The sequence below is a fragment of the Pediculus humanus genome, genomic scaffold (assembly GCF_000006295.1).
Source record: "Pediculus humanus corporis 1103172108318 genomic scaffold, whole genome shotgun sequence".
NCBI classification, from domain to species: Eukaryota; Metazoa; Arthropoda; class Insecta; order Psocodea; family Pediculidae; genus Pediculus; species Pediculus humanus.
Genome location: NW_002987887.1, coordinates 2,272,422 through 2,299,367, shown reverse-complemented (window position 1 = coordinate 2,299,367; position 26,946 = coordinate 2,272,422). Strand labels below are relative to the sequence as shown.

At 32.1% G+C, this 26,946-nt stretch overlaps 2 protein-coding genes across 2 annotated transcripts; both read left to right on the top strand.

Annotated features, from left to right (window-relative positions):
* Window positions 1-2,604: 2,604 nt before the first annotated feature.
* Phum_PHUM606470 (uncharacterized protein) lies at window positions 2,605-3,291 on the top strand (the record flags this gene model as incomplete). The annotated part of the gene is made up of 2 exons (XM_002432916.1): window positions 2,605-3,213; window positions 3,283-3,291. The coding sequence occupies 2 exons, from the start codon at window positions 2,605-2,607 to the stop codon at window positions 3,289-3,291; spliced, it is 618 nt and encodes a 205-aa protein (XP_002432961.1).
* Window positions 3,292-17,536: 14,245 nt separating this feature from the next.
* Phum_PHUM606460 (uncharacterized protein) lies at window positions 17,537-26,677 on the top strand (the record flags this gene model as incomplete). Its single annotated transcript, XM_002432915.1, has 20 exons — window positions 17,537-17,907; window positions 18,663-19,126; window positions 20,233-20,310; window positions 20,469-20,628; window positions 20,706-21,011; window positions 21,086-21,266; window positions 21,293-21,572; window positions 21,625-21,881; window positions 21,958-22,485; window positions 22,570-22,761; window positions 22,873-23,079; window positions 23,251-23,328; window positions 24,614-24,894; window positions 24,980-25,157; window positions 25,239-25,394; window positions 25,482-25,669; window positions 25,749-25,922; window positions 26,008-26,137; window positions 26,210-26,413; window positions 26,513-26,677. The coding sequence occupies 20 exons, from the start codon at window positions 17,537-17,539 to the stop codon at window positions 26,675-26,677; spliced, it is 4,578 nt and encodes a 1,525-aa protein (XP_002432960.1).
* Window positions 26,678-26,946: the final 269 nt, after the last annotated feature.

Genomic DNA, 26,946 nt, shown 5'->3' with positions numbered 1-26,946 from the left:
AAAAGAAAAATTTTAAATAATTTTTTGTTGTTTGAAATTCTTAAAAATATTAATTAGCGGTGGAGTGATAAAAAAAAAAAAAAAAATCGTGGCTTTAGAATAATTTTTTCTGAGAAAACGATCGGAGAGAGAGAGAGGAAGAGAAATTAATGTTGATATTTTTTTTTTTTACCGCGATTTGTTGGAGTGTTTAAAAATAAAAGAAAAGGTTTTGTGCAAGGGGAGTGGGGAGTAGGGAGAGGAGGAAAGGGGGAGGGAGGGAAAAGGTTTCGAAAACGTTTTTTTTTTTTTTTTGTTGCCCCTCCCTCTTGTTTTTAATGAAAGGATATCCGTTAACGCCTCGACAAACTCTTTTGAAAACTATTTCCACGAATCAAATTTACCGGAAAATGATGTTTACGAAAATAAAATTTTTGATTTTGGCAAAAAAACGAAAACGCGCGCGCTCGTGTGCGAGTAAACAAATTTCTAAAAAAAAAAATTTTTTTTTTATTCTTTCCCTGACAGGTTTTTTTTTTTTACCTATTTCCACGTTAATTTTTTTTTTTTTTTTTTTTGTTTAAATATTGTTCGACTGCAAAAGTAAGATAAAGAAGAAATTGAGAGAGGAAAATTCATTGGGGAGAAAAAGAGAAAGAGAGAAGAAAAAAAAGGAAAATTTTAAAACATGAGTTTTTTGATTTTGGAAATTTCATGACCCCTGCCCCCTTGTCCTCTTCGAAACTTGGGGTCACGAGGACTGCTAAATACGATCGTGATAATGATGATAATGATGTTAACAATAAACATGTGGATGACATTGCGGAAACGATTCGAATTGGGAAAAAAAAAAAAAAATTTTTTTTTATTTTAATATATATGTGCATATAAATCGATATTCCAGTTGAAAATGTTGGAGGAAAATATTAGAAGAAGAGAGAGAAAGAATGATAGAGAGAGAAAAAGAGAAAGAAACAAAGAGAGGTAGAGAGAGAGAGAGAGAGTGAGAGAAAAATGTTTTATGCAAACATTTTTTTTTTATTTTTCAAACAAACATCACCGCAGATTTGTAACGTGAAAATGGTTGCAAAAAAAAAAAAAAAAGAAAACCTTTTTTTCTTCTTTTCTTTTTTTGTTTTTTTTCTACATAAAAAATTCAAAAAAATTTTCCCGCCTTTTTTTGTTTTTCCTTTCGGTTTGCTTTTAAAATTATTTATTTTTTTATAATAATTTTTTTTGTGTTGAAAAAAAAAAAGTCACGCGAATCGTTTTCTTTTTTTTTTTTCAAAAACTATTTCCGGAAATAAAAAAATGATGATGATGATGATGATGATTATAATTTACGTTATCGAATAAAAAATAATAATAATAATAATAAATGTATTATTTTTTTCCCCGATTATTTCGTTCGTGTTTTTCGTTTCTTTTTAAAAAATTCATGGGTTTCCGGTTCGATGAGAATCGAATTTTTGTTTTTTTTTTTTTTTTTTTTTTTTTTTTTTTTTTTGGAATCGCGAATATCATCGGTTCCGGAATTTCCGGGATAGCGACGGAAAAGAAAATGAAAATTTTTATAATTAAATAATGAATTTTTTTTTTTGTTTTTCCTCGTCGTCGGTTTTCCGGTTTTTTTTTTTTTTTCTTGCGCGTGTTCTTTTGCACGAAGTATATAATTTGCCTTCCGGTCAGTTTTCAAAATTGAATTCTTGTCCAGGTGTGTTGCCATGACAATGATCTTTATTAACTAGTTTAACGATTTAACGCCCTCTAATTGAGGAAAATTGTTTTTCCCCTCCGGAAATCCGTTGTTTAAAAATTTATTTTTACAACTTTTTTTTTTTACGATGTGATCGATAAGCAAATAAAAAAAAATAAAAATTATCCGCATCTACCAATAATTTTTCATTATAACTTTGTTCTATTATTATTATTATTATCAGCAATTTTTTATTTTTCCTTTTCCCGTAAATAAAAAATAGGGGGGGGGGAGAGCAAACGATAAATCACAAGTAAATGTGTTTATCTATCAAAATGCGATGGAAAAAGTTTTTTTGTTTTGTTTTGTTTCTTGTTTTTTCTGTGTTTTGTTTTTGTCTTTTGTTTCTTTTAATGTTTTTATTGTCGAAAATGTTTTCTAGAATCGTCATCAATAATTTTGTCTTTTTTTTGTGTTTCAGATGTGTCACTAAAGAAACGTTTCACTCGTGTCGTCGTCATCAAATGTAGTAACATCACCGACATCACTTTTTTTTTTTTTTATATATATAAATGTGTATATATTTACGATTTATATAAAATTTCGATCAGTCGTAAAATTATTTAAAAGTTGTTATGAATATATAGGCAAATATATATGTAGATAAATTGATAGATAAATAATTATGTAGATAGAAAAATATAAGAATGAAATTTATAATAATCGCGATTCTTCCAGTTTTACTATGCATTTAAATTTTGTTTTTTGTTTCTCGTACTAAATAGTAAAAAAGAGAAAAATATATTCCAATGTGATAATAAATACAAGAGAAAGAAGAAAGAAAGAAAGAAAGAAAGAAAGAAAGGTTTTAAGTTGTTTTTTCGTGAAAAATGTGTTGGTGAATTTGAAAAAGAAAGAAAAAAGAAAAAATGGCTGAGGATTACGGCAGCAGCCCTTCATCTCACAGAAGGAAAATATCAGATCCGCTTTCTCGTTTAAGCGATATTTCTTCGGGATCCTCGTTTAATTCCGTGGGAGGAGGTTCGAATCCGGGAAGTCCTCGTCTCCTTCCGCGAAGGGTCCGTCAAACTTACGCTCCGAACATTTCTTCTTCACACGTGACGAAAAACTCCCCCATTTTAGGGGGAGGTTCAAATTCAGCCGTCACCATTTCATCATCATCATCATTATCATCGTCTCCATCTCCATTTTCCTACGGTTTTCAAAACAAATCGACTCCTTTGAACCGTCCCACGTCGAATTCATCTCTCGTGCTCATGGATATCGAAAGTGACGATTTCGCGAACGTGCCGGAGTCGGAAACGTCTGGAAATTTTTCCGCCGTCGATTCGAGCGTGAGTCAATTCAATTATTCGGCGGGACGTTGGGAAGGAAGGGGAGGAGGATCGCCGAGGAAAATGATTCAAAACAAAGGAAAAATGGAAATCAACTGGCAGGAAAAATGTTTGGGATTGGAATTGGAACTCCATAGATTTAAACATCAGGCATCGCAAGTCAAAGATATTTTGCAAGACAAGGTGAGTTTTTTTTTCTCTCTCTTTTTTTTACCCCCCCCCCTCTTCCCCTTTCTCCCCTCTAATTTAAAGATGGCGTAAATGAAAAAAAAAAAAATTTTGTTTTTTTGTTTTTGTTTTCATCTTTTGACATTCTGTGAATGTAATTTAAAAGAAGAAGAAAACAAAAACCTCAGACGTTTTGTGAGCTCGGGCGCGCGCGTGTTTGTGTGTGTATGCGTTTGTTGTTTGTTGTTTGTTTTTGTACGCGGCTTGTGTGTTTTGAATTTTAAATAAATAATTGTTGCATTTGTTTGAATGGCGTTGTTAATTGTCAAACATGTGACTCGTTATTATTTATACAAGGCATAAGAAAAATTTGTTAACATTTTCTACCGTGTTAAGGTTTTTTTTTTAAAAAAAAAAAAAAAAAAAAAAAAGCGTCTGCTTTTCGGGGAAGGGAAGGTTGGGGGGAGGGGAAAGGGGCTCCTCTTAGATAAAAAAAAAAGGTATTTGGAGCGAAACCTAATAACTAATTACAAGTTTAATTAATTTTACGGGTTTTATTCTTTTTTTTTTATTTTTTTTTTATTTTTTTTTTTTGTCAAAGTGGAAAACTTTAATTATTTGGGAGGAGGAAGATAGGAGAGGGGAGGAAGGGGAGAGGGTTAGTTAATTAACCTAGATTTTCAGAGGGAAACTCATTATGATTTTTTTTTTTTTTTATTTGAATTTTTTGCATGCATAAAATTTCACGTATCCTTCTTTCTAATACTAAAAATATAAATATGAAAGCGAATTTTGAAAAATCTTTGAAGTGGTGTTTTCGTTTCGTTCGTTTGTTTGTTTGTTTTTTTTGGCTGTGGTTGTTGCTGTTGTTGCTTTTGAAATTTCACGCTTGAGTTTTTTTAAACTCAAAAAGAAAAAAAAAAAAAAATTTTTTTAATTTGATTTTTACCGGGTCAATAAAAAAAATTGCTTTGTCGGTTTGAAAAAAAAAAAAAAAATTGTTCGCGTTTTTCTTGTTTTATTTATTGAAAAAATTTATTATTATTATTATTATTATTATTTTGTTTGTTGTGTCGTTTGTTCTTGTTGTCGATACAAAGTTTGTACGTCACGTTGTGAAAATGCAATAATCTCTTTGAAAATTTTTCTCGATGATTATCTGGAAAAAACTGGATAGGAAAATTGAAGTTTTTCTAATTTTAATAGGAAAATTTAATAATAATAATAATAATGATAATGATAATTTAAGTTAAACAATCTTAAAGAATTTTCCATTCGGGTTTTCTTCTTCTTCTCATTTTCATTCATTTGGATTTTTTCATTTTACACGAGGGAATCGAAAAAGCGAAATTTCTGCCGACTGTGAAATTTTCTTTTTTTTTTTTTTTGTTAAATTTGGCCCCGAAATAAGATTTCGTGGGGAAAATATAACAAAAAAAAAAAAAATCTCTTCTTCTTTCTCCTCTTCCCCCCTACCTCTCTCCTCTCTCCAAAAAAAAAAAAAAAAACTGGCAGGAAGCAAAGAGGAAAAAAAAAAAAAAAAAAAATTCTTTAACGCTCTATGAATATAAAAAGATTTTCAAAATGACTTTAAAAATATTTTTAATTTAAATTATTTTACGGTAGAATGTCTTTTTTTCTAATTTTATACCGGGGGAAAAGATATTATTTTATTTAGAGTCGATTTTCCATTATAAAAAAAAAGAAAAGAAAAGAAAAGAAAAAGAGAAAAGAATGGGAAAAAAGTTGAGAGAGAAAAAAAAAATGGCGAATTTTTTTTCCAATTCTCGTCAAATATTTGGTTAAAATTTCAAAAAAAAAAAAAAAAAAAACTTTCGATTGTTTCGTAATGGTTATATTTAATTAATGGAAAGGGAGGGGAGGGGGGGTAAAAGTGAGAAAACAAACATTTTTTTATATCTATTCCCCCTCTATCTATTATATCTATATTTTTCCCCCTCTGTCTTTCTCTCTCTCTCACGCAAACACACACACACTGAAAGGACAAGAGGAAGTGACGACAAAAAAGAAAACGTACTTTAACTTTGTTTCAAGTTTAAAATAAACATAAAAGAATTTGTACGTATATAAAAGCAAGCGGGGAGTGGGGAGTGGGAGACAAAAAAAGAGAAAAAAGATGTAAAAAGAAAAAACCATTAAAAGAAAGTATTATATGAGTGGTAGAAAAATACATTATTACGAGAAAGAAAGTAATAAACCATTCAAAAAGGTTTCTTACTTAACTCGAAATCTCGTACAGGACAAATGAAAAGGAAAAGAGAGGAAGAGGAAGGAAAAATAAAAGACAAAAAGTGGGAGAGGAAAGCAGAAAAAAAAAAAAAACGGGAAAAATTAAAGTTTCCAGTTGTCGTCTGCTGTGGATAAAAGAAAAGAAAAGAAAAAAAAAGAGCAAGCAATTACGTAATGAAATAAGTTTTTTTTTTTTTTTTTAATGGGGAGAAAGGGGGGGAGGGTAAGGAAGTTGGTAGGTTTGACAATTTATTATCATCATCATCATCATCATTATTATCATTATCATTATTATTATTGTTTTTTTTTTTTTTCAAAAATTGTTATTTCATATTACGTAATATTTTTATATAATTACGAGTTGTTAAATATTTTTTTTCTTTTTTCTTTTTGAGATTTCCCCCCACTTTCCCCCCTCTCTCTATTTCTCTCTCTCTCTCTCTCTCTCTCTCTATTTCTCTTTCTCTCTCTTTACACAATTTTAAATGATCATCGCCAGACATTTTGTGTGTATCATTTACGATTAATGATTTTCAGGCTTTACTTTTTTTTTTTTTTTTTTTTTTGTCGCCGCATTGCAGTAATTTTTCTCGTCAGTCCCCCCACTCCCACCCCCTTCTTTTTTTCCACCCCGTCCATAAAAATAAAAATAATTTCAGAGTTGGTTTTTTTTTTCTTTATTTTCTTTTTTTCTTTGTCATTTTTTTACGAGGATATAAAATTGCCGATGAAGGAAGTGAAAATGCGATTTTGAGTTTTCACCTCGTTTTCGACCCTTTCCACCATTTCCGTTTTCCTATTTCCCTTTTTCCCCCCTCTCTCTCTCTGTCTTTCTCTCTCTCCCCACACGGTCGGTATTTTTTTCTTACGTAGAAGCATCAACGTCAGCAACGAAATTTCAAATAAAGATTATTCAAATATTAAAATCTGCTTCGAAGTGAGAGAGACAGAAAGAGAAAGAGAGAGAGAGAGAGAGAGAGAGAGAGAGAGTTTCGAGAGCATTGAATGGAGAAAATTAAAATTTTATCTCATAATCGTAAAATCTTTTGGACGAAGTGCGTGTGCGTGTGTGTGACGTGGCAATGGGACGCCATCATGCATTTTATAAATTTGTCTGTTCTTGTTATTGCCATTGTTTGTTACATTTCCTTGTACTCAAAATAATTAAAGAACAAACTTTTGTTTTGTTTCTATTTATTTTCTTCTTTTTTCTTATTTTCTTTTCTTTTGTTTTCTTTTGTTTTGTTTTATTCCCCCTCTTCCCCTTCTACCTCCGGTTTGGGAGGAAAACAAAAACACAAATTCTGACCGACCCTCGTCAAAACTTTTTTCTTTTTTTTTTTCTTTTCTCCCCTTTCCCGTTTGACGTCCACTTACGGAAAATACTTTTCCCATCTTTCCCCGTTTTCTTTTACCTTTATCATTAATACTTTTCCTCCTCTTTTTTTTTTGTTTTGTTTTTTCCTTTTTCATTCGAGCCATTTGCGAAATTGTTGCGCTCTTTCTTTCTTTCTTTCTTTCTTTCGTAATGAATGGTCGGTTCCCCAATAAAGTTTGGAATTTTCATTTCGGAGATTATGGGATCGGGTTTTTTTTTTTTTTTAACTTTGATTAAGTTGGAAAAACTCTGGATTAAATATGGCGAGCATTTAATATACGAAAAAAAGTTTTCTTTTCCTTCTTTTCTTTACTATTATTATTATCCACCATTAAACACGACAAGGCTACTTGTCGGGGTTTTTAAGTATTTATCCGAGGTTTCTACCCGAATCCTTAGGGACAAATACTCGAATTTCGGTGGTGCCACTTATTATAAGATAGCACCACATCAATTCTTGAAGGTCTTCCTGAGTCCATCTTTATTCGATGGGAACGATTTGTCTCCTGAACTGGGCTCCAGTGACTAACATCTTTGGAGTGGCCAGGGTCAGAAGCAGTGAAATTCACGTTCTCGTCGAGCTGCCTCAGGTCGACAGTAGAACAAGATTTGTTTTTGGTTCTTACTTTGTCTTGTTCTCATTTTTTTTTTGCTCTTTTTGAGCCAACGGCACGTGGCGTTCTCAAACGGTCACCCATCCAAGTTTACACCACGCCCAATGCTGCTTAACTTCGGTGATCGTACGGGAACCGGTGTGACCAGCACGGTATGGCCGTTGACTTATTATTATTATTATTATTATTATTATTATTATTATCATTATTATTATTATTAATATTATTATCATCATTATTATTATTATTATCATTATTATTAAATAATAACTTTTTTTATTTTTTCAATTGTTCGAAGTAGTAGCTAGCCATCGAAATGAAAATTGACTTTTTGTTTTTCTCTGTTTTTCCCATCAGCAGTTTTTCAATTGGATTCATCTTCCCCCCTTTCCCCTTCCGCCTCAAGTGATTAATTTTCAAAAGCAGACGACAAAATTAAATATCGATTTTTTAAAAAATACTATTATTATTTTTTTTACAATTTAAACGGACGAAAAAAAATCTTGAAGAGGTTTTTTTTTGTTTTTGACGGTAAAAAAGCAAAAAAAAATTTTCAATAACGAACGAAAAACTCGCACCAACACCGGACGGGGGACCTCCCTCCCTTTTAAAACAAAAAAAATTATTATTATTATTATTACATCTGACACGTGTCATTACTAAACAAGGAAAAAAGAATTTTTTTTTTAAAGAAAACGAGATTTTTTTACGAATGTCGGAATACGGTAAAATAAAATAAAATAAAAAAAAATGATTGTCGGCTTGGTTTTCTCTCTCTCTCTCTCTCTCTCTCTCTCTCTCTCTCTCTTTCTCTCTCATAACCATTAAAAGAAAATTTGACCTCGAAAAAAAAAAAGAAAAAAAAAAAAAAACAAAATTTATTGTGGGTCAATGTGGGCAGTAAAAATTCAAACATGGTGTGCAACACCTTTGACGGAAAAAGTAAAGGAAAAGGGTAATAAGGTGTTTTCCTCCACCTCCTCCTCCTCCTTCTCTTCCCACGCGGTTTTTTTTTTTTTTTTGTTCAAATCGAATACCAAGTACCTACCGTATGTTAATACCCCGTTTCCGGACGTAAAACGCGACTTTATTATTTAATTTTTTTTTTTTTTTTTTTGAGGCAGACAAACAAACGACAATTGCAAAACGTTTGTCGTTTGTTAACAATTGTTTGTCGTATTAAACAAATTGAAATCATTATTATTATTATTATTAATAATTTTTTTTTTTTGAAATCACCGCGTCGCGAAAGGGGATAAGCATAATAAAGCAGGGAAGAAGAGTTTTTTTTTTTTATTTATTTATTTACGTACGCAATGAAAGAGATGCTGCGAGTGCTCGGATACATGCGTGCGTGCGTGCGTGCGTGCGTGCGTGCGTTGAGATTGAACGAACGAGATGAAATAAGAGAACAAGAACGGGCAAAGATCTCGTTTCCGTTTTTTTTTTTTTTTTTTTTCCAGTTACGTTCGTGATTTTAAACGAGTCGAACGTCGTTTTTTGATTTTTTTTATTTGTTTTTGGTTTTCGTTTGTTTTTTTTTTTTTTTGGATTTTATTATCATTATTATTTTATAATTTGTTGTTTGTTCTTTGCGTTGGTTGTGCGTGTATTTTTTTTGGGGGGGGTGAGGTGTTTTTTTTAAATGTGATTATTTAATCGTTACTTCTGGCTAGGTGTCGGCGAAATCGGCATTGAAATGTTGGGTGTCAAGGATCTCATATTGGATCCCACGCGAATCGAAATGGAAATACTCGAAGATTTATTTGCAAAGGTATTTTTAATTTTTGCCAAAAATTATTTGTCGTCACTTGTCAAATTGTCGCAATCGTGCAAAAATTTATTTATTTATTTTGTAATTGTAATTATTTGTACGTGAAAAGAAGAAGAAAAGAAAAGAAAGGAAAACTCATTCAAAGTTTTTTTTTTTTTTCTCTTTATCGTTTCAAATAAATTATTCAATGCCATTAACGCCACCGCCTTTTATACCTTTTTTTTTTTTTTTTGTTCTGTCTTCACATAAAATCTATTTTAAATCTCCCTTTTTTTAAATACAAAATAATGATAATAATAATAATAATAATAGGAATGGTGGGAATAATAAAAAAAACGAAATTTTGTCGTCATCATCGTCGGAGTTTATATACAAAAAAAAAAAAAAAAAAAAATTTATTTATTTATTTATTTTTTATTTGTCTTCTGCTGTTGTGTGTGTGTAAAATCCGTTTGTTCGTCTGCTTGTCTGCGTTTCGAAAAGTTTTGCATTATTTTTTTTTTTTTGTCGTTGTTTCGACGAATAAATTCCATCGATTTTTTTCAAAAAAAAAAAAAAAATGGGGGAGGGAGTATAAAAAGCTTATGTTAATGTCGTGGAATATTCTGGATTCGAAGGTTTTTTTCTTTTACGTCATTGAATTTTTTTTTTTGTGAAAAGTTGCTCGTCTTCGACGACGACGTTGTCTTCTGCTTTTTCTTCTTTTCTTTTTATTAAACCGTCGTTTTTATGACGTAAAATTACTTTTTGAATGTCTCTCTATCGTAAGAATTTAATATAATGGGAGCATATTGTAATTCTATATAGTAAACATTCATTCGATTAAATTACTAATCGATATATTTGAATTGCATTAGGATGTTGAACAAAAAAGAAAAAAAAAAAAAAGAGTCTCGATGGGAACATTCGATAGAAAGAGAGAGAGAGAGAGAGAGAGAGAGAAAGAGAGAGAGAGAGAAAGAGAGAGAGAGAGTGAGAGAGGAAGAGAGAAAGAGAGAGCACAATCGTCCTTTTTCAAAACTTTTTCTAAAGACGACTATTATTTTATTGAAATGAATCGACTATAAGGAGAAAGACGAGAGTTAAAAGAGAAAGATGGAGAGACGTGAGACAGAGAGAGAGAAGAGAGAAAGAGAGAGAGAGAGGTTGAAAAAATAGAATATTAAAAATTTTTTTTTTTTTTTTTTGTTTAAAAAAAACTTTTTTTCTTGTTTTTGGGATATTTCCGTTATATATGTATATATAAAAACTTTTGGGTAAAACTTTATTATTATTATTATCTATTTTTTATTGCTTTAAAGAAAAACTAATAATAATAATAATAATAATTTTTCTGCCTTTTATTCTCTCTCTTTATTAAAAAAAAAAAAAAATTTTATTTTTGTTTTTCACAAATTTTCGGGGAAAATTTTTTTTTTTTTTTTCAATTTCAATTTCAATTTCATCACGAGGATATAAAATATTTTTATGAACCATTTATGAACTCTGTGTTTTATGGTTATTAAAATATTTCTCTCCTCCCCCCCTCTTTTAAAGAGAATGTGTGTTGTTATTATTATTATTATTTGTCTTCGTTTCCTTCGGAAAAGTTAAAAATCATCATCATTTTTTAAGTTTGACTGAAAAGCTAAAAAAAAAAAAAATTTTTTTTCTTGATATCTGTGATGATAATGTGTGCTTATCGTAATCTGGATGAAAAGATGTCGTGGAAAATCCTCTCCGATGGTGGATTTGACGTCGAATTTTCCGAAGAGAAAAAAAAATAAAAGGAAAACTGATTTTCGAAACGTATTTATGCGTGCGTGTTTGTGGAAAAAGGAAAAACCATTACGAGAGTAAATAAATAAGCAAAAGGAAAATGTTTTTTTTTTTTTTGTTTTGTTTTTCTCGAATCGAAAACGGTCGTGGAAGTTAAAAGAAAAAAAATGAAAAACAGACGGCGCCATGTTTTGTAGCAGAACACAAAATATATATGTATATGCATAACTATAAATATAAAAAAAAAAATAATAATAAGTATCAGGATTTTCCATAAAACAAAAAAATTAAGAGGGGGGAGAAGGGAGAAGGGGGGTGAGATATAAGAACAAGAGGGCATGACCTTTGCCTGACGGTTGTTATCGTCGATAATTGATAGATAAAATGTCGTTTGCGGTTTTTTTTCCATCCACTTTTCCTCTTTGTCGCGAATGCTTTTCATCCGGTGGAGGGGAGGGGAAGGCGAAAAAAAATATGGCGGAATAATCAATTTAAGAATTTTTTTTTTTTTTTTTCATCTCGAAAATTTTTTAACCGTCGTTTTTTAATTAAATGAAATCGATGATTGAAATGTTTGCATAATGATTGGTACTCCATTTTTCTTTTTTTTCCACCCCCTCCTTTTTATTCTTGTTCTTCTTCTGCCACGTGTTTTCTCTCTTACCACTTTTGCAATTAATAAAAAGGAAATGTTAAACTTGCCGAAGAATTTTTTTTTTTTTTTTTTTTTAACTGGAGTAGATTTTTGAAAATTCATTTTTTTTGTTTCTTTCCCTTCTTTAAAAAAGTTTTTATTTCGAATATAAACTTTATCGTTTTGATTGATCGTTCCTTTGAGACCAAAGGTTTTAATTTTAATTTTTTATTTTTTATTTTTTGCAAAGGAAAAAAATTAAAAAATAAAAAATAAAAAAAAATGGAAGGAAGGAAGAAAGGATAAAACAAAAAAGAAAAAAAAATTTTTTATTTTTTATTTTAATGAATTTTAAAAACTTTTTCTCTCTCTCTCTCTCTCTCTCTCTCTCTTTCTCCACGATGATGATGATGATGATGATGATGATGGCGGCGGCGGAAAAAAAAAGTTTTTAAATTTTCTGAAATATTAATGATTTAAGGTTGGAGAAAGAGAGAAAGAGAGAGGGACGGAGAGAAGGGGGGTAGAGTCGAGAGGGGAAAATGTGACCGCCGCACAGCAAAAAAAAAAAAAAAAAAAAACAAGAAAAGGGTTGAAAATCTCTTTTCGGGTTCTCAATAAGGGTTTTTTTTTTTTTTTTCATAAGAGAAAACTTTCTCGTGATTTTTGGTTTATGAAAATAAAAAGTTTTTCTTTCAATTTTCTCTTTTGTGTGTGCGTGCGCGTGTGTGTCTCGTCTTCGTCTTATCAAACATTTCCAGACTTTTATGTTGTCGTCGTGTTTTTACTCCCTTCCCTCCCCCGAAAAAAAGGAAAAAAGAAAAAGGAAAACATTTTTTCAATTTTTTTTTATTTTTACTTATTATCATCATCATCATTATTTTTCTTTCTTTTTATTTTCTTAACATCATCATCATCATCATCATCATCGTAATCATGAGTAAAATGTGTTTCCATGGCTCTCGTAACACACACGCACACACATGCGGAAAATAATCTGAGAAAAACGTGGAAGAATTTTCATTTAAACATTTTTCTTTTTTTTTTTCTTAAGTATGAATAATAAATTTTTTTTTTGTTTTTTTGAAAATGAGTTTTCCCGTTTTATTTAATATTATTATTTTTTAGTTAAATCCGAACGAGGGGGTGTGTAAACGCACGCACTCACGCACGCACCCCCACGCACAAACCTACGCACATTTTATTCCCGTGAATATAAATTGAAAAAGGCTTTCACACGTTTTTTTTTTATAAGCGCGCGTTATACGTTTGTTTATTTATTTAATTTAAAATTTGCAATAAAAAAAATTGAAATTGAAATTTAAATTTAAAAAACTGGAGAAATAATAATGATAATAATGATAATGATAATAATAATAATAATGACGACGGATTTATAATATTATTTGGAAATTTGAATTGTTTATTTTTATTTTTCGTCTCCGAGTTAAAAATTTGAGGTGGTGTAAAAGAAAAATTTTAAAATAATAAAATAATAATAATGATGATGATGATGATGATGATTTTAAACCGCCCCCCAAATGGAGGGTGAGGGGGGGAGGGGTTTAAAATTTTTTTACTCCTAAAAGGTAATCGAATGTGTTGGAAAAAAGAAAATTGTGATTTGCATGTATTTGAATTCGTGAGTTCGTGTGCGCGCGTTTGTTTTGTTTGTTTGTTTGTTTGTTTTACGATAAAAAGGAAAGAAAAAGAAAATGAAAAAAAAAAAAAAAAAAAAATTATGGATTCCTGTCGATAGTGTAAAAAAGAAAAAAAAAAAATTCTAAACACGTACAAGTGACCGATGATTTTTTTATTATTTATTGTGTAGATGGAATAAAAAAAAACCGGACCTTTCCAGACGTTTCCAGACCTTTTTTTTATTTATTTATATTATAATTATTATTATTATCATTTATTTATTTTATCGGTTTTTGCATATATATATATTAAAAAAAAAAAAAAAAAAGTTTTCATTATTGATTTGATGAATTCATTTTTTTTTCTCTCTTTCTCTCTCTAACGTCGTCCATATTTTTAAATTATTATTATTATTATTTTTTTTCTTCGTATCCAGACGGAAATTTCTAGAATCGTTTAAATGTAAAGAGAGAGAGAGAGATAGAGAAAGTTATTAAATTCAAAAAAAGCTGTGTAATTTTGCAACAAAAACGAGAGAAAAAAAAAAATAATAAAAAGAAATTTTCTGAGGGTAATACCCTTTGAAGAGCGAAGAATACATTTTTTTTTTTATAAATAAAAACAAACGCTCTGGAGTTCCATCTATTGGAAATTTTCCGAATTTTTTTTTTCTCCACAATTTTCCATAGTTTTCCAGAGTTTCGGAAAAAAATCAACAGAGTTCTCTGCTTTTCCCCGTCTCACTTTTTCTCTCTCGCTCTGTTTCTTTTCTGTTTTTCCAATCTTTTCCCTAACATGCTTTTATCATCTTCCGTCGTTTTTTCTTTTTTTTTTTTTTTTTTTCCATCCCTCTCTCTTTCCCGTCATCATCATCATCATCCGTTTTTCCTTTTGGTTAAATTCGGATTGGAAAAAAAAAGAAAAGAAAACTATGATGATAATTTTAAAAAGAAGACGAAAATCTTTTGTGAAATGGAAAAAGAAAAAAAAAAAAATTTCTTTTTTAAACGAGACGAGTTTATAGTCTTTTTCGTTACATTTGTTATTTTGATAAAATGTTAAAGTTTTTCACTTTTTTTTTTTTTTTTTTTTTTAAGGTGGCAGAACTGGAACAGCGAGTTCTCGAGGCTGAAGAGAGGGCCGTTGAAGCTGAATCAAAGGTGAGAAAATTTTTATATTATTATTATTTATTTTTTTCTCGTTTGTTTATTTGTTTGTTTGATGACGTGAAATCGAAATTTTTTTGTTTTTATTAATAATCGTTTTCGATAAATCGAAATAATTGTTTTTTTATCGTTCGATAATTATTTTCCTGCGAGAAAAAAATTTTTTAAAAACGTTCGATTGTGACCATTGACCGTTTTTCTTGTTTTTCCGATTCGCGTTCCGTGAAATGTTTTAAATGTAACCGATTTTACCGTCACCGTACAAAAAAAAAATTAAAGAGTTTTCCGTTGTTATTATTATTATTATTACTATTATTATTATCATCAATTATCGTCGTATCGATGGGAGAGGAAATAAATAATAATAATGATAGTAATAAAAGAGGAGTGGAGAGGAGAGGAGCGTTAAGTTTGTTAATTAATTAATTATTTAATTAATTGTCGCGTTTGTTTTGATTTAATTTTTTTTTTTTTTTTTGTGAAAATGACCCGCGATGTGGGATCGGGTCAATAGAAACGCTTTTCGATTTAAAAGGGGGATGGTAGGGGATGGGAGGAAAGGGGGAAATGAAGGAGGAGGGGGAAAAAAAGCGCAAACGATCTTCCGAACCACCATCTACTACTACTACTACTACTAGTATTGTTATTATTATTATTATAGAGTTTCGCCTTCGGGTAACCCCCGCGTAGTTTTATTTCTCTCTCTCTCTCTCTCTCTCTCTCTCTCTCTTTTTCTGTCTCTCATCTGTGTGAGCGTTGCCTAGCGACGAACTCATTGATCGTGGACCCTTTTTCTCGTGGTTTTTTTTTTTTTTTGTTTTTTTTTTTACGTTCGAAAAATTGTCAGTCTTTGTTTAACTTATGAATTTCTAGATTTTTCCGTTTTTTCTCTCTCTCTCTCTCTCTCTCGTCGTCCTTGGCACGCTCTCGTGTTCACCCCCGTCTCGTTCGTTTGTTCGTGTAATAATTTATTATCATTATTAATATTTTTGTTTTTTGTTTGTTTTTTTTTTTACTCGAACGGTAACATTGACATTGGTTGTCATTTTTTTTTTTTTTTAATAATAAAATGTTTGTCGTCGTCGTCGTTTGTCGTTTGTCGTTGTTTTTACGTTTAATTAAAATCTGACAATGAGAATCGTAATTGACGTCATTTATGTTAGTCAAAAGTTGTTGTCGAAAGTTCTAAAAGGTTGTATTTTATTTTTTGTTTGTTGTAGTTTTGTTTTTAAATACAATAGCGATTGTTGTTGTTGTTTTCTATTTTTGTTGTCGGTAAATTTTGTTGTTGTTGGTGGTTGTTGTTATTTAATATATTGATTTAATCTGATTGAATAATTTAGTTGGAAAACAACAACAACAAAAAATTTGTTTTCGTTTGTTTTTTTTTTTTTTTTTTTTTTTTATTGTCGGTTTGATTCATGTTGTTGTTGTTGTTGTTGTTGTTTGTAACTAATTCGTCTCCTGTTATCGAATGATAAATAGGAGGATAGAAAAAAAATTCTTTTTTTTTCCTTTTTTATTTTTTAATCTTTTAAAATAAAATAAGATGTCGATAAAAAAAAAAATAAATAAATATGATTGTTCGTTGGCAAACAAACAAACAAACAAACTAAAAGATAAAAAAAAATAGGGATAAAAAAGGAAGAAAAAAAAACAAAAGGGAAGAGTTAGGGAAGAAAAAAAAATGAGGATTCGAAGAATTTGTGCCAAGAAAAAAAAAGGAAACAAAATCCATCGAAGTGCTTCAGAAAAAAAAAAAAAAATCGTCTGCTTTGGTTTCAATGTTCCGTTATGATTACACAGACTCTTACAGGATCAAAGTGACTAATGGGTGGTGGCATCTAAAAGCTTTAAAAAAAAAAAAAAAAAACTTTCAAGTTAATAAAAAAAACTCGAAGCTAAAACTCTTGATTACTAAAATTATTATTATTATTATTATTATTATTTGTAGTTTCCCTTGGCACAGTGCCTCGTTTTTTTTTTTTTTTTTTAAAATATATACACGATACTACACTTGAAACTTGAATTTGAATAATAATAATAATAAGTATCATGAGACGAGTAGAGAGAGAGAGAGAATGAATGAATGAGGGGGAGAGAGAGAGACAAAATTTATTATAATTCAAATAAAGAATCAATTTTTAATTTATTTAAAATAAAAATCATCTCTCATTCTTGGATATAAAATCCTGGAGAAAGAAAACCGATGGGAAAAGATGGCGGGGGAGAGTGGGTGGAGGAAACAAGAGGGTTGTTATTTGCATTTGTCAGTTCACTCGAACAATTAATTTTTTTTTGAGGGGAGTAAAAAGCATTTCTCATGCGGTAGAAACTGGGAAAAAATAAGGAGGGGGGAAGGGGGTGAATGAACGACCGACGGTTATTATAACAATGAAAGACTGATTCTGAAGAGTCGTCGTCATCGTCGTCATCGTCAGCTGACTACTGGAAATACGATCAATTATGAGTCATACACATAGGGTTAGAAGGAGAGGGAAGGGAGGGGGCGAAAGTGTTTTTTTTTTTGAGGGTTGAATCGTCGTAATCGTCGTTGTCGTAAACTTGTGATAATAAATCCGTGCGTTTTTTTTTTTTTTTTGCGCTTATCAGAATTTCTTCCCATGTCTCATTAAAAAAAAAAAAATCGATGAGGATCGATTTGAAAGGAAGTTGATTCACGGCCGTGGCAGCAGCAGCAGCAGCAGCAAAAAAAAATTCTTAGTAGTATTATTCTTTGTGGGAAAACCCTATTAATAGAATCGTCGAAATTAATATCTCCCCCCCACTCGTAATTTTTTTTTTTTTTTCCTGTAGGGGAAAAATATGAATATATATATATATATAAACGTGTGGTATATATACGAAATGACTAGTTAGTCTTTTTCTAAAACCGAATCAATCTGTAGTTTGTTTGTTTGTTTTGCTTTTTTTTTTTATTAATTTGGTTGTTATTAATTTCGTGATTTAAAAAAAAAAAAAAAAATGACGCGGATAAATAATTTGTTCGCGTTTCGTAAGTTTTTTTCTTTTAGGTTTTTTTTTTTTTTTTTATTTTTCGGTTTTTTGTCCATTACTTTGTGATATTAATTAATGTTGGTCTGATTTTGACAGGTGCGTATGATGGAAAGAAGGGGAGATTGGTCGATTAATTCGGAAACGACGAGCAATCAATCGGCGGAAATACCCGAAACGCAAAAAGTCATAACGAAATTGGAAACGCAAGTCGAAGAGCAGAAAAAATTGAGGTTGCAAGAAGCGAAACAAGTCGAAGCGAAAGCAGCTTTGATAAAGGAATGGGTCGCTAATAAATTGAGAGGTTTGGAAGAGCAAAATCAACAGCTGAGAGAGCAAAACGACAGGTGCAATCAGCAAATAGAACTGTTGAGAAATCACCTCGAACAACTCAGGCACATGAAACCTGGGGTGAGAACGAGTTTGAGTTTGGACGTGGATAAAGAAGAATTAACTTCGCTCAACAATATATGCAATAGGTGAGTGAGAGTTTGTTTCTCTTTTTTTCGTTTTGGTGTGGAAGGGAAATGACGTAAGAGAGTTAAAAAGGGATGGAGTATAACCGAAACCGGAAGTGAATGTTTTTAACAAATTTTTTTTTGAAGGGAACGCTCCACTCTCTTTATTTATTTTTTTTCCCTGCACCCATTTTTTAAACTTTGATTTTTTTAATACTGTACAAAAATTCTAGAAGTTCCCTACCCCTCCCCCCCCGCAAAAGGTTAAATTTGAAATTAATCATTATCGAGGGATACGTGAAAAAAAATTATTATTATTATATTTGTCGACGACATTTTGTTTCTTCTTTTTCGCGTTCTAAATGGATTCGAATTCAATTTTCATCAGTTTCCAAGGAGATGTATATATATATTTAAAATTCGAACGAATAACAACGGAAAATAATAATAATAATAATAATAATAAATATGTATGTATATATACGTATGTATACACACGTGTACGCGTCCATTGACAAAGTTCAAAATTATTAAGTGTGATTGGGAAAAAAGAAAAAGAAAAAAAAAAAAGAAAAAAAGAAACAAAATAAAAATAACAAAAAAAAATTTAAAAAAAAAAAATTAAGTTTATAATAATTCATTCTAATATTCATTCATTCATTCATTCAATCATTCCTTAAAGTGTGTGAAAATTTTTAAAAAATAAAATAAATAAAAAAAAACAAAAACAAAAAAAAAAAAAAAAAAAAATTCAAAGTGATGCCGCAATTCTTAAGCAAGCTCTGGGACAAAGTTCTCACCGTTTTGATAAGTTTGGCCGAAAACGAAGAATTCGAACAGAACGATAGGAGACCGAAAGGAGGAGCGAGAACGTTGGATTTCATACAGAGCGCGATATTTAATCTAAGGGAAAAAAACGGTTCGTGCGTGGAAAACATACTCGATTACCTTTGCACGCGATACGATGTGAACGTGGAAAGCGTCATGACGAGAGTCATGACGGCTCTCAGGAGAGGAGTCGCTATAAAAGTATTGGAAAAAGAGGGAAATCGTTACCGTTTGTCGAAAGCGATGAGCTTTCAAGAATTGGAAGATGACAAAAGGAAAAAGGGCGTCGGAGTTGAGAGTCAAATCAAATTCGCGATGGGCCCCCATTTGACGGATTCGATGATTTCGAACGAGTTCAAAAACGACGATGATGTCATCATGGATGCCGAAATGGTCGATTTGGAAGAATATTGTTAGCGAGTTTTTTTTTTCGCAGACGATTTTTTGGTGTAAGGAGAAACGAAAAAAAAAAATAATAATAATAATAAAAAGAAAAAAGAAAAAACAGGTTATATCATTTTTACGCGTTTTGTTTTGTTTTCTTTCTTTTAAAAAAAAAAAAAAGAAAAATTATAGGTTACGTTTTTTGATCGTAACAAAACTCGTTTTATTGAAAAGAATAAAAAAAAATTTTTTTTTAAAACGTGAACCCCCAGCCCCTCTCCCTCTACCCCCCTCCCCCGTGCTCCTCTTCCTCTTTACTATTTTTTTTGTTTTATGTAATCAGCTGTCAAGTGAAAAAAGTGTTTTTATTTTTTTTTTATGTGTGTCGATCTCCAGTGGAAAATCTCGAATAATGTTTTTATGAAAAAAAAAAAGTGTGTAAATAATAAATTTTAAAAAAAACCTGGAATTATTTATCCAGCAAACGTGAAATAAGAAGAATACACGTGAAAGAAAATTATTATTATTATTTATTTTTTGCAAGTGTGAAACTAACGTTTGGTTTGTTGTAAATAACAAAAAATTAAAAAGGAAAAAAAAAAGTAATAATAATTTGTATTTAATTTTTAAATAAATTTTATTAATTAATCTGCGTTGATTTATGTATTTATGTACATAAGTTATATACTAAAGGTTATTTAAAATTATTATTATTATTAAATATTGCCGATAAGTGACGTAAGTACGCGTTAGAATTTGGGTGACGGTTGTAAAAAAAAAACTTGGAAAAAAAAAAAAAAATTATTCAGAGTGAATTTATTATTATTATTATTATTATTATTATTATTATTATTATTATTATTATCAGGGTAATAAATAATGGAATTGTTACGTTAACTCTGATAAATTATCCCGTTCCAAAATTGTAAATGTTTTCTCTCCAGATTATGTACAATTTAATTCTTATCTGGAGTTTGGAGTAGTGTGTGAATATTATGGAAATACACGTTGATTAATTTCTTTGTGCGTGAGAGTGAGGGAGTGCGCGCGTGTTAGAGATAATAAAGAGTATTATTATTATTATTATTATTGTTTGTAGGCCTTTGTCGACGACTTCGAATGCTCTTCTATTAGCTAATACAAAGCGTAGATCAGACATAAGCCGAAATTCGGTCGAAGAACCTCTTTATGCTGAATTAAAAAAGACTGAAAGTAATTTAAAACAAAGAAAAAATATAACAAATTCCACTCCAGCAAAACAATTTCCAGGTGAGAAAAACAAAGGAAAGAAAAGAGAAGAAAAATTGTTGATTTTACGTTTTTTGTAAAATTTTTTTTTGTTTTTTTTGGGGGGGTGCGTTTTCTTTCAGATACCGAAGTCATGACTTCACGTTTATCCGAAGATTTAGAAGAAGCCATTGTCAATTTGAATATCATTCCAGATATTTCCATGGATGGAGATGTGAGCGGTGATGATTTGACTCACGATTATGCCGAAATATACACTCCATCCAAAGAACGAATGCCTTGGTTTGTTAATTTCTCTTGTTTGTTTGTTTTGTTTTAGAAAAAAAAAAAAAAAAAATGAAGACTTTTTTTTTTTTTAGGAAAGAAGTCAACTGTAGCGTGAGATCTATCGAATCCGACGATTTGCCGCCGAAACCACCGACGCCTCCTTTGCACAGGTTTCCCTCTTGGGAATCCCGAATATATCAAATAGCTGCAGCGGGTTTCAACGTTGCCTCCAATCATCCCCTTCTTTCCACTGCTCACCACATGAACATGACAAATTCTTTGCCCTACGACAAAACAAGTCACGGGACAAACATGTCGCCTTTACACAATTCTCTTCCTCATAATTTAGCATTTAAGGCCTGTCACTCTCCAAATTTGCATCACAAAATCAATTCCAGGTAGTTTGGTGAATGAATTTTTTTTTTTTTGTTTGTACAGTGTTACCATTTGCCTCTCTCTATCTTGATTCCAGTCATCAGAATAATTGCTCAGTTAATGAAATTCATAGCTCAGAATGCAGTAATAATAACGTGATTGGAGCGAGTTTGGTGACGACCGGCGATAAAAGCGGCGGCGGCGGCGGCGGTGGCACGGGTCCAGGTACCATGGGTTATTGCGATATTAACGTGCCTGTCTACGCTACGGTTAAAGGCGTAAGTACAATGCGATAAACAATTAGTGCCGAGGATCAGACATTGTACGTCATTCGATTTTTTTTTTCCAGCGTGCTAGTCAAATCCGTTCGATTCCGTTCACCGGAGACTCCTCCGATGATTCGAGCGATGGAGAAGACTGTCCCAATCATAGTCATGCTAGTCAAGGTCAGCCGGCCACTCGAGCCACGAGTTCCAGCGAAGACACGTCTTTGTCTGGCGGTTCTAATTCTAGTCCTTTAAAAACATGCAGCCTTTTGCCTTCCAAAACGAGAGGTTTGTATTTTTTATTAAAAAAAAAAAAAGGTAAAAAGGGCGCGTAATTTTAAAATTTAAATTTAATTGAATTCACCGTTAGATACATCGTTCGAATCTGGAACTTCCGACGATTATGCCATTCCTCCGGATGCTGTTTCTTCCACTTCTGCATCTTTCGAATCATCCATACCGTCAATTTTAGTTAGGAGCTCTTACATGGATAGCCCGACGAAAACAAAGGGAATCGAAAGTTTAGAAAAAGCCGGGTATCTGACGAAACTCGGTGGAAAGCTTAAAACGTGGAGGAAAAGATGGTTTGTTTTGAAAAATGGAGTTCTTATCTACTGGAAATCGCAGGTAAGTGAATTTAAACAAATGAAATTTGCGCGGAAATGAAAATCGTGAAAAACTTTTTTTTTTTTTTTTTTGTCAGAATGACGTCAATCAAAACAAAAAACCAGCGGGAGAAATTTTCCTCGACGAGTCGTGTAGAATCACACGAGCGGAAGGCGCGGCAACGTTCGAAATAAACAACGGACGGAAAACATATTACCTAACGGCAGATTCCATCGCACACATGGAAGAATGGCTGAGAATATTACAAAACGTTCAGCGAAGGAACGCGACCAAGTTACTGTTGAACAAGGAAGAGCAAAAACCCACGTTGCAAGGATGGTTGGTCAAAGTTAAAAACGGGCATCCGCGAAAATGTTGGTGCGTACTCCTGGGGAAAATGTTTTTATATTTCAAAAGTTCATCGGAAACGAATCCCGTCGGACAGATAAACATGAGAGATGCGAGAGTCGAAGAAGTCGATCACGTGTCGGACAGCGACAGCGAGGATAGAGATGGGGAGAGTAACGAGTACACGATCGCGATATTTCCATCGCACTACGGTCCGACGTACCTGATTTTCTCGAACAAATTAGAAAAAGACTCGTGGTTGTATCATTTGACGGTGGTAAGTATGAAAAAAAAAAAAAAAAAATGATGGTTGGAATGATGGTTGTTCCCCTGATAATAATTCAAGTGAATTTAATTACAGGTTTCCGGTGGAGGACCCAACGCCGGGACACAATGGGAACAACTCATACAAAAATTAATGGAAACCGACGGGGATCCGAATAACGTACTTTGGAGGCATCCAATGTTATTATATTCAAAAGACTGCATCACGTCTCCGCTGACGACACTCTCGACTGAAACTCTTCAAAGCGAAGCCATTAAATTATTTAAGGTAAGGAGGAAAAAAACGAGGGGAGGAGGAGCAACACAATCTGATCCCGCCCCCCTTCGGTACCCCCGCCCCCAATTAGGAGTCGAATGTATTTTTTTGTTTCCATTCCAGTCCTGCCAATTGTTCATGTCGGCAGCTTTGGATCAAGCCGGAATCGATTATCACGTCGTACTTGCCCAAAACGCTCTTCAACTTTGTTTGGATCAACCCGAACTTCAATCCGAACTTATCAGTTGTCTGATAAAGCAAACATCTCGTCCGATACAGCAAAAGCAGGGGGTCCAGGTAAAGGGCACCATCAAATTAAAAACTCCCCGCGTAAGTCCTGCATTCGCTATTTTTTTATTTATTTATTTATTTATTTTTACGATTACATAATTTTTATTTTATTTATTTATTTTTTTTTTAAACGAAAGCTTATTAAAGTTTTAAATGAAAATTTACGTCACGATACAGACGAACGAAAAGAAAATTTTTTAAATATGGTAGCCAAGCAGTAGACGCTGCTACTACCTACTTTCGATACCCGTCGATACCCGTAGCGAGAAGCCCCCAACTACTAGTGTAGTTATTAGATAGATTAGAATAAAAAAGAAAACAACACTAAAACATTGTAATGTTGTTGTTGTTGTTGTTGTCGTAATTAAGTCGTTTTAGAGCGAAATGATGATAAATTAGTTTCGAAACATTGTTTCACAAAAGTAGATTTTTTTTTTTCGTCGGCGTCCCCCCAAAAAAAGGAAAACTTTTAATAAGCGATTAAACAATTTTTTTTTTTTTGTTAATTTTAAGTTGCTGTGCTTATTGCTGACATTTTCCCCCACCCCCCATTTTTCTTTTCCAGTATGTTTTCAAAATTGCACTTTTTTTTTTTTTCAATGTTAAACCAATAGCATTTCACCATTATTATTATTATTATTTATTTATTTATTTGATTTTTTCTCGCGCCACGACAAAAAAAAAAAAAAAAAGCTTCGCAAACGAATTTTTCCATTTACTATTTGCTACTGAGTGTAATTTAACCTTTAACCTCTCTTTTCTATCATTTCACATTTTCCGATATATCCTTTCTCTCTCTCACTCACTCTCTCACTCTGTCTCTCTGTCTGTCTCTTTTTAGTTTTTATTTATTTATTGTTTTGTATTGTTTTAAAAAAATAGAAAAAAAAAAAAAACCTGTTTTATTTTTCAGGTTAGAATTTATATCTATATATATTTAATTACCCCGGTAATTAATTTTAATTTTTTTTATTTAAAAAAAAAAAAAAAAAGTCTGACTGTATGCCTGGAACTTTTTTGCCTGGAATGTTGGTGTTCTGTTTTTTTTATTTATTTGACGGTTTTAAAATGGCCTCCATTTTTTTTTTTTTTTTTTTTTTAATACCTGTTGTTGTTATTTATTTATTTATTACGCTTTGTTATTATTTACAAAAAAAAAAAAAAATTATTGCATTTCCTGTATTCGTGGCAATAGTTAAATAAGGCCGTTAGAGGGAGGGAGGGGAGGGAAGGGGTAGTGGTGATTATTATTAGGGTAGCTAGAGGGGAGGGGGGTGGGCACGTAGAATTTTTTTTTGTTGTCTCCCACCTCCTCCTTTTTCAAATGTATCTCGTTTTTCACTATTGACACGTTTATTGCCTTAGATTTTTTTTTTATTATTATTATTTTTTGTGGCTAATTCATTCATTGCATGAATTGTAAACTGCTTGTTGCCACTTCCTAAAAACAATAGAAATTTAGTTAATGCCACTTCATTTTTTTTCTAACGGGATTTTTTTCCATCGCAGTCGCTTTTGGGTTGGGTTCGGTTCTCTTTTTTTTTTTTTTTTTTTTTTGGCTGATAAAAAAAAGGGGCACCAACTATTGCAGCAATATCTTCTGTGTGCGACTCAGTCGTTGTTCAGCTGCGACTCGACGAATCGTGATTCGAGCAGTTCGGCATCCAGTCAGACTAAAGGTTCGCCTACTTCTGTGCAGGCAACTTGCGGCGATTTCAGCAAAGGGTGTCCATCCATACAAGTCCTCACGCAGGGTTGGCAATTACTCGCACTCGCGTGTTCACTTTTCCTACTCAAAAACAATAAGCTATTGTGGTTTCTCAAACTTCACCTGAGCAGGAACGCAGATACGAAGTAAGAGCAAGAAAGAGGGGGAGAGAGATAGAGTTTTGTTTGAAACGAACAAAAGTTTGTTAACTTTGTTTTGTGTTTCCCGCAGGACGGAATGTGGAAAGTATGCTCGATATTGTGCGAGAGCACTCGGAAGAACTCTTCAGAACGGTGGCCGACAAGTCAAACCATCCAGAATGGAAGTCCTGTCGATTTTACTTAAAAATCCATACGATCATTCTCTACCTCACGCGATACCCGTACACATGCTCAACGATACCTATCAGGTATGGTAGGAGATTTTCGAATGGAAAATCTCCCCAACCTTGAATGATTGATTGATTGATTGATTGATTTTTAACTGATAGGTCGTGAGTTTCGACGGTTCGACGACGATAGAAGAATTTTTATCGACGTTGGCACAGGAAATCGGTTGCAGAGAATCGTCCGCGAACGGTTTCACGCTTTTCAGCGATGATCCCATAGAGAAAAATCTAGAACATTTCATACCGTTGGATGCCAAAGTACGAAAATTCGACATTTTTTGCTTTCTGGAAAATTCGACGTCTGAAAAAAAAACAAAAAAAATTTATCTTTCTCTCTCTTTGCAGTTGTGCGACGTCATATCCAAGTGGGAAACGGCTCTCAGGGAAAAAGGTTCTGGAAAATTTGAAAATTCACGCCTTATACAACTAGTCTATAAAAACAGATTGTATTTTAAATGTTCGACGAGAACGGAAACGGAAAAGGAAAGGCTTTTGCTTTGTTATCAAACGAATCAGCAAATCGTTTTGGGACGGTATGTGGTGATGGCTATGGTTGCAGTCCCCTCCCTCCCGCCCCCCGTCGAATACACGAAATTGTTTTTTTTTTTTTAGGTTTCCTCTCACGAAAGAATTGGCTTTGGAATTATCGGCACTCATGACGCAAATCGAATATGGCGAATACAGCATAGAAAGGAGTCAGGGAAGGAGCGGAAATTTATTACATCAAGCCGTCAACGATTTTTATCCGTACAGGTACAGGGACGGTTTATCGCCGCAGAAAATGAAGTGAGTAAGACTTTGTTTGTTCCGTTTGTTTGTTTGTTTGTTTTAGAAACGTATGAAAATTTTTTTTTTTTTTTTTAACAAACAGAGAACTCCAAGATGAATTAATGGATAAATGGAAGGCACTCAAAGGAAGAACGATACCTGACTGCGTGAGAATTTATCTCACGTGCGTGCGAAAGTGGCCTTTTTTTGGTTCTTCATTATTTCAAGCAAAGGTGAGTCTAACGGGTTTTAACTCGGGTACCGAATGACGATGATGATAATAATACTGATGATGGATTTCGCAGTTGAAAACGGGAGACGAAAATCAAATCGGGGTTTTATGGGTTGCCGTGGGAGAAGATGCCGTAACGCTTCTCGATCTCGAAACAATGAGTCCGCTCGTTAGGCATCCATATTCGGAAGTGGTCACGTTCGGTGGATGTCAAGACGATCTCATGCTCGTCGTTAATCCACATCAGAAACATCTTTTCTCTCTCAGCAAACCAAAGGTCCGTATTGCCCCTACTGCCCTACTACTACTACCGACTACTCGTGGAGTGTTTCGATTCGCGCATTCATTTTTTTTTTTTTGTCATTCCTTTTTAAAGATTTTACAATTGACACTGCTCATTGCCGATTACATGAACGCTCTGGGAAGGTTGCCGGGAACTCCTCAAATGGGTTCGTTATCCCGTAGAAGTTTCAGACGTCCCGGACAACAACCGGATATATTAAAATCGACGCCCGATCAACAACACGGAACGTCGTCGTAACGAAAACAAACAACAACAACAACAAATAAAAAATTAAATAAATATAAATAATAATAATAATGATGATAATAATAATAATAATAATAATAATAATAAATTTTTATTTTTTTAAATGATCATTATCATTATCAATCAATGAATCATTCATTTTTTTTATTTTTTTTTTAATTTTTTTTTTTTTACTAGGAAAATTTTTTATATTTAAAAAAAAAGTATAAATGATAATAATAATGATGATAATAATGATAATAATATAATTTTCAGTTTTT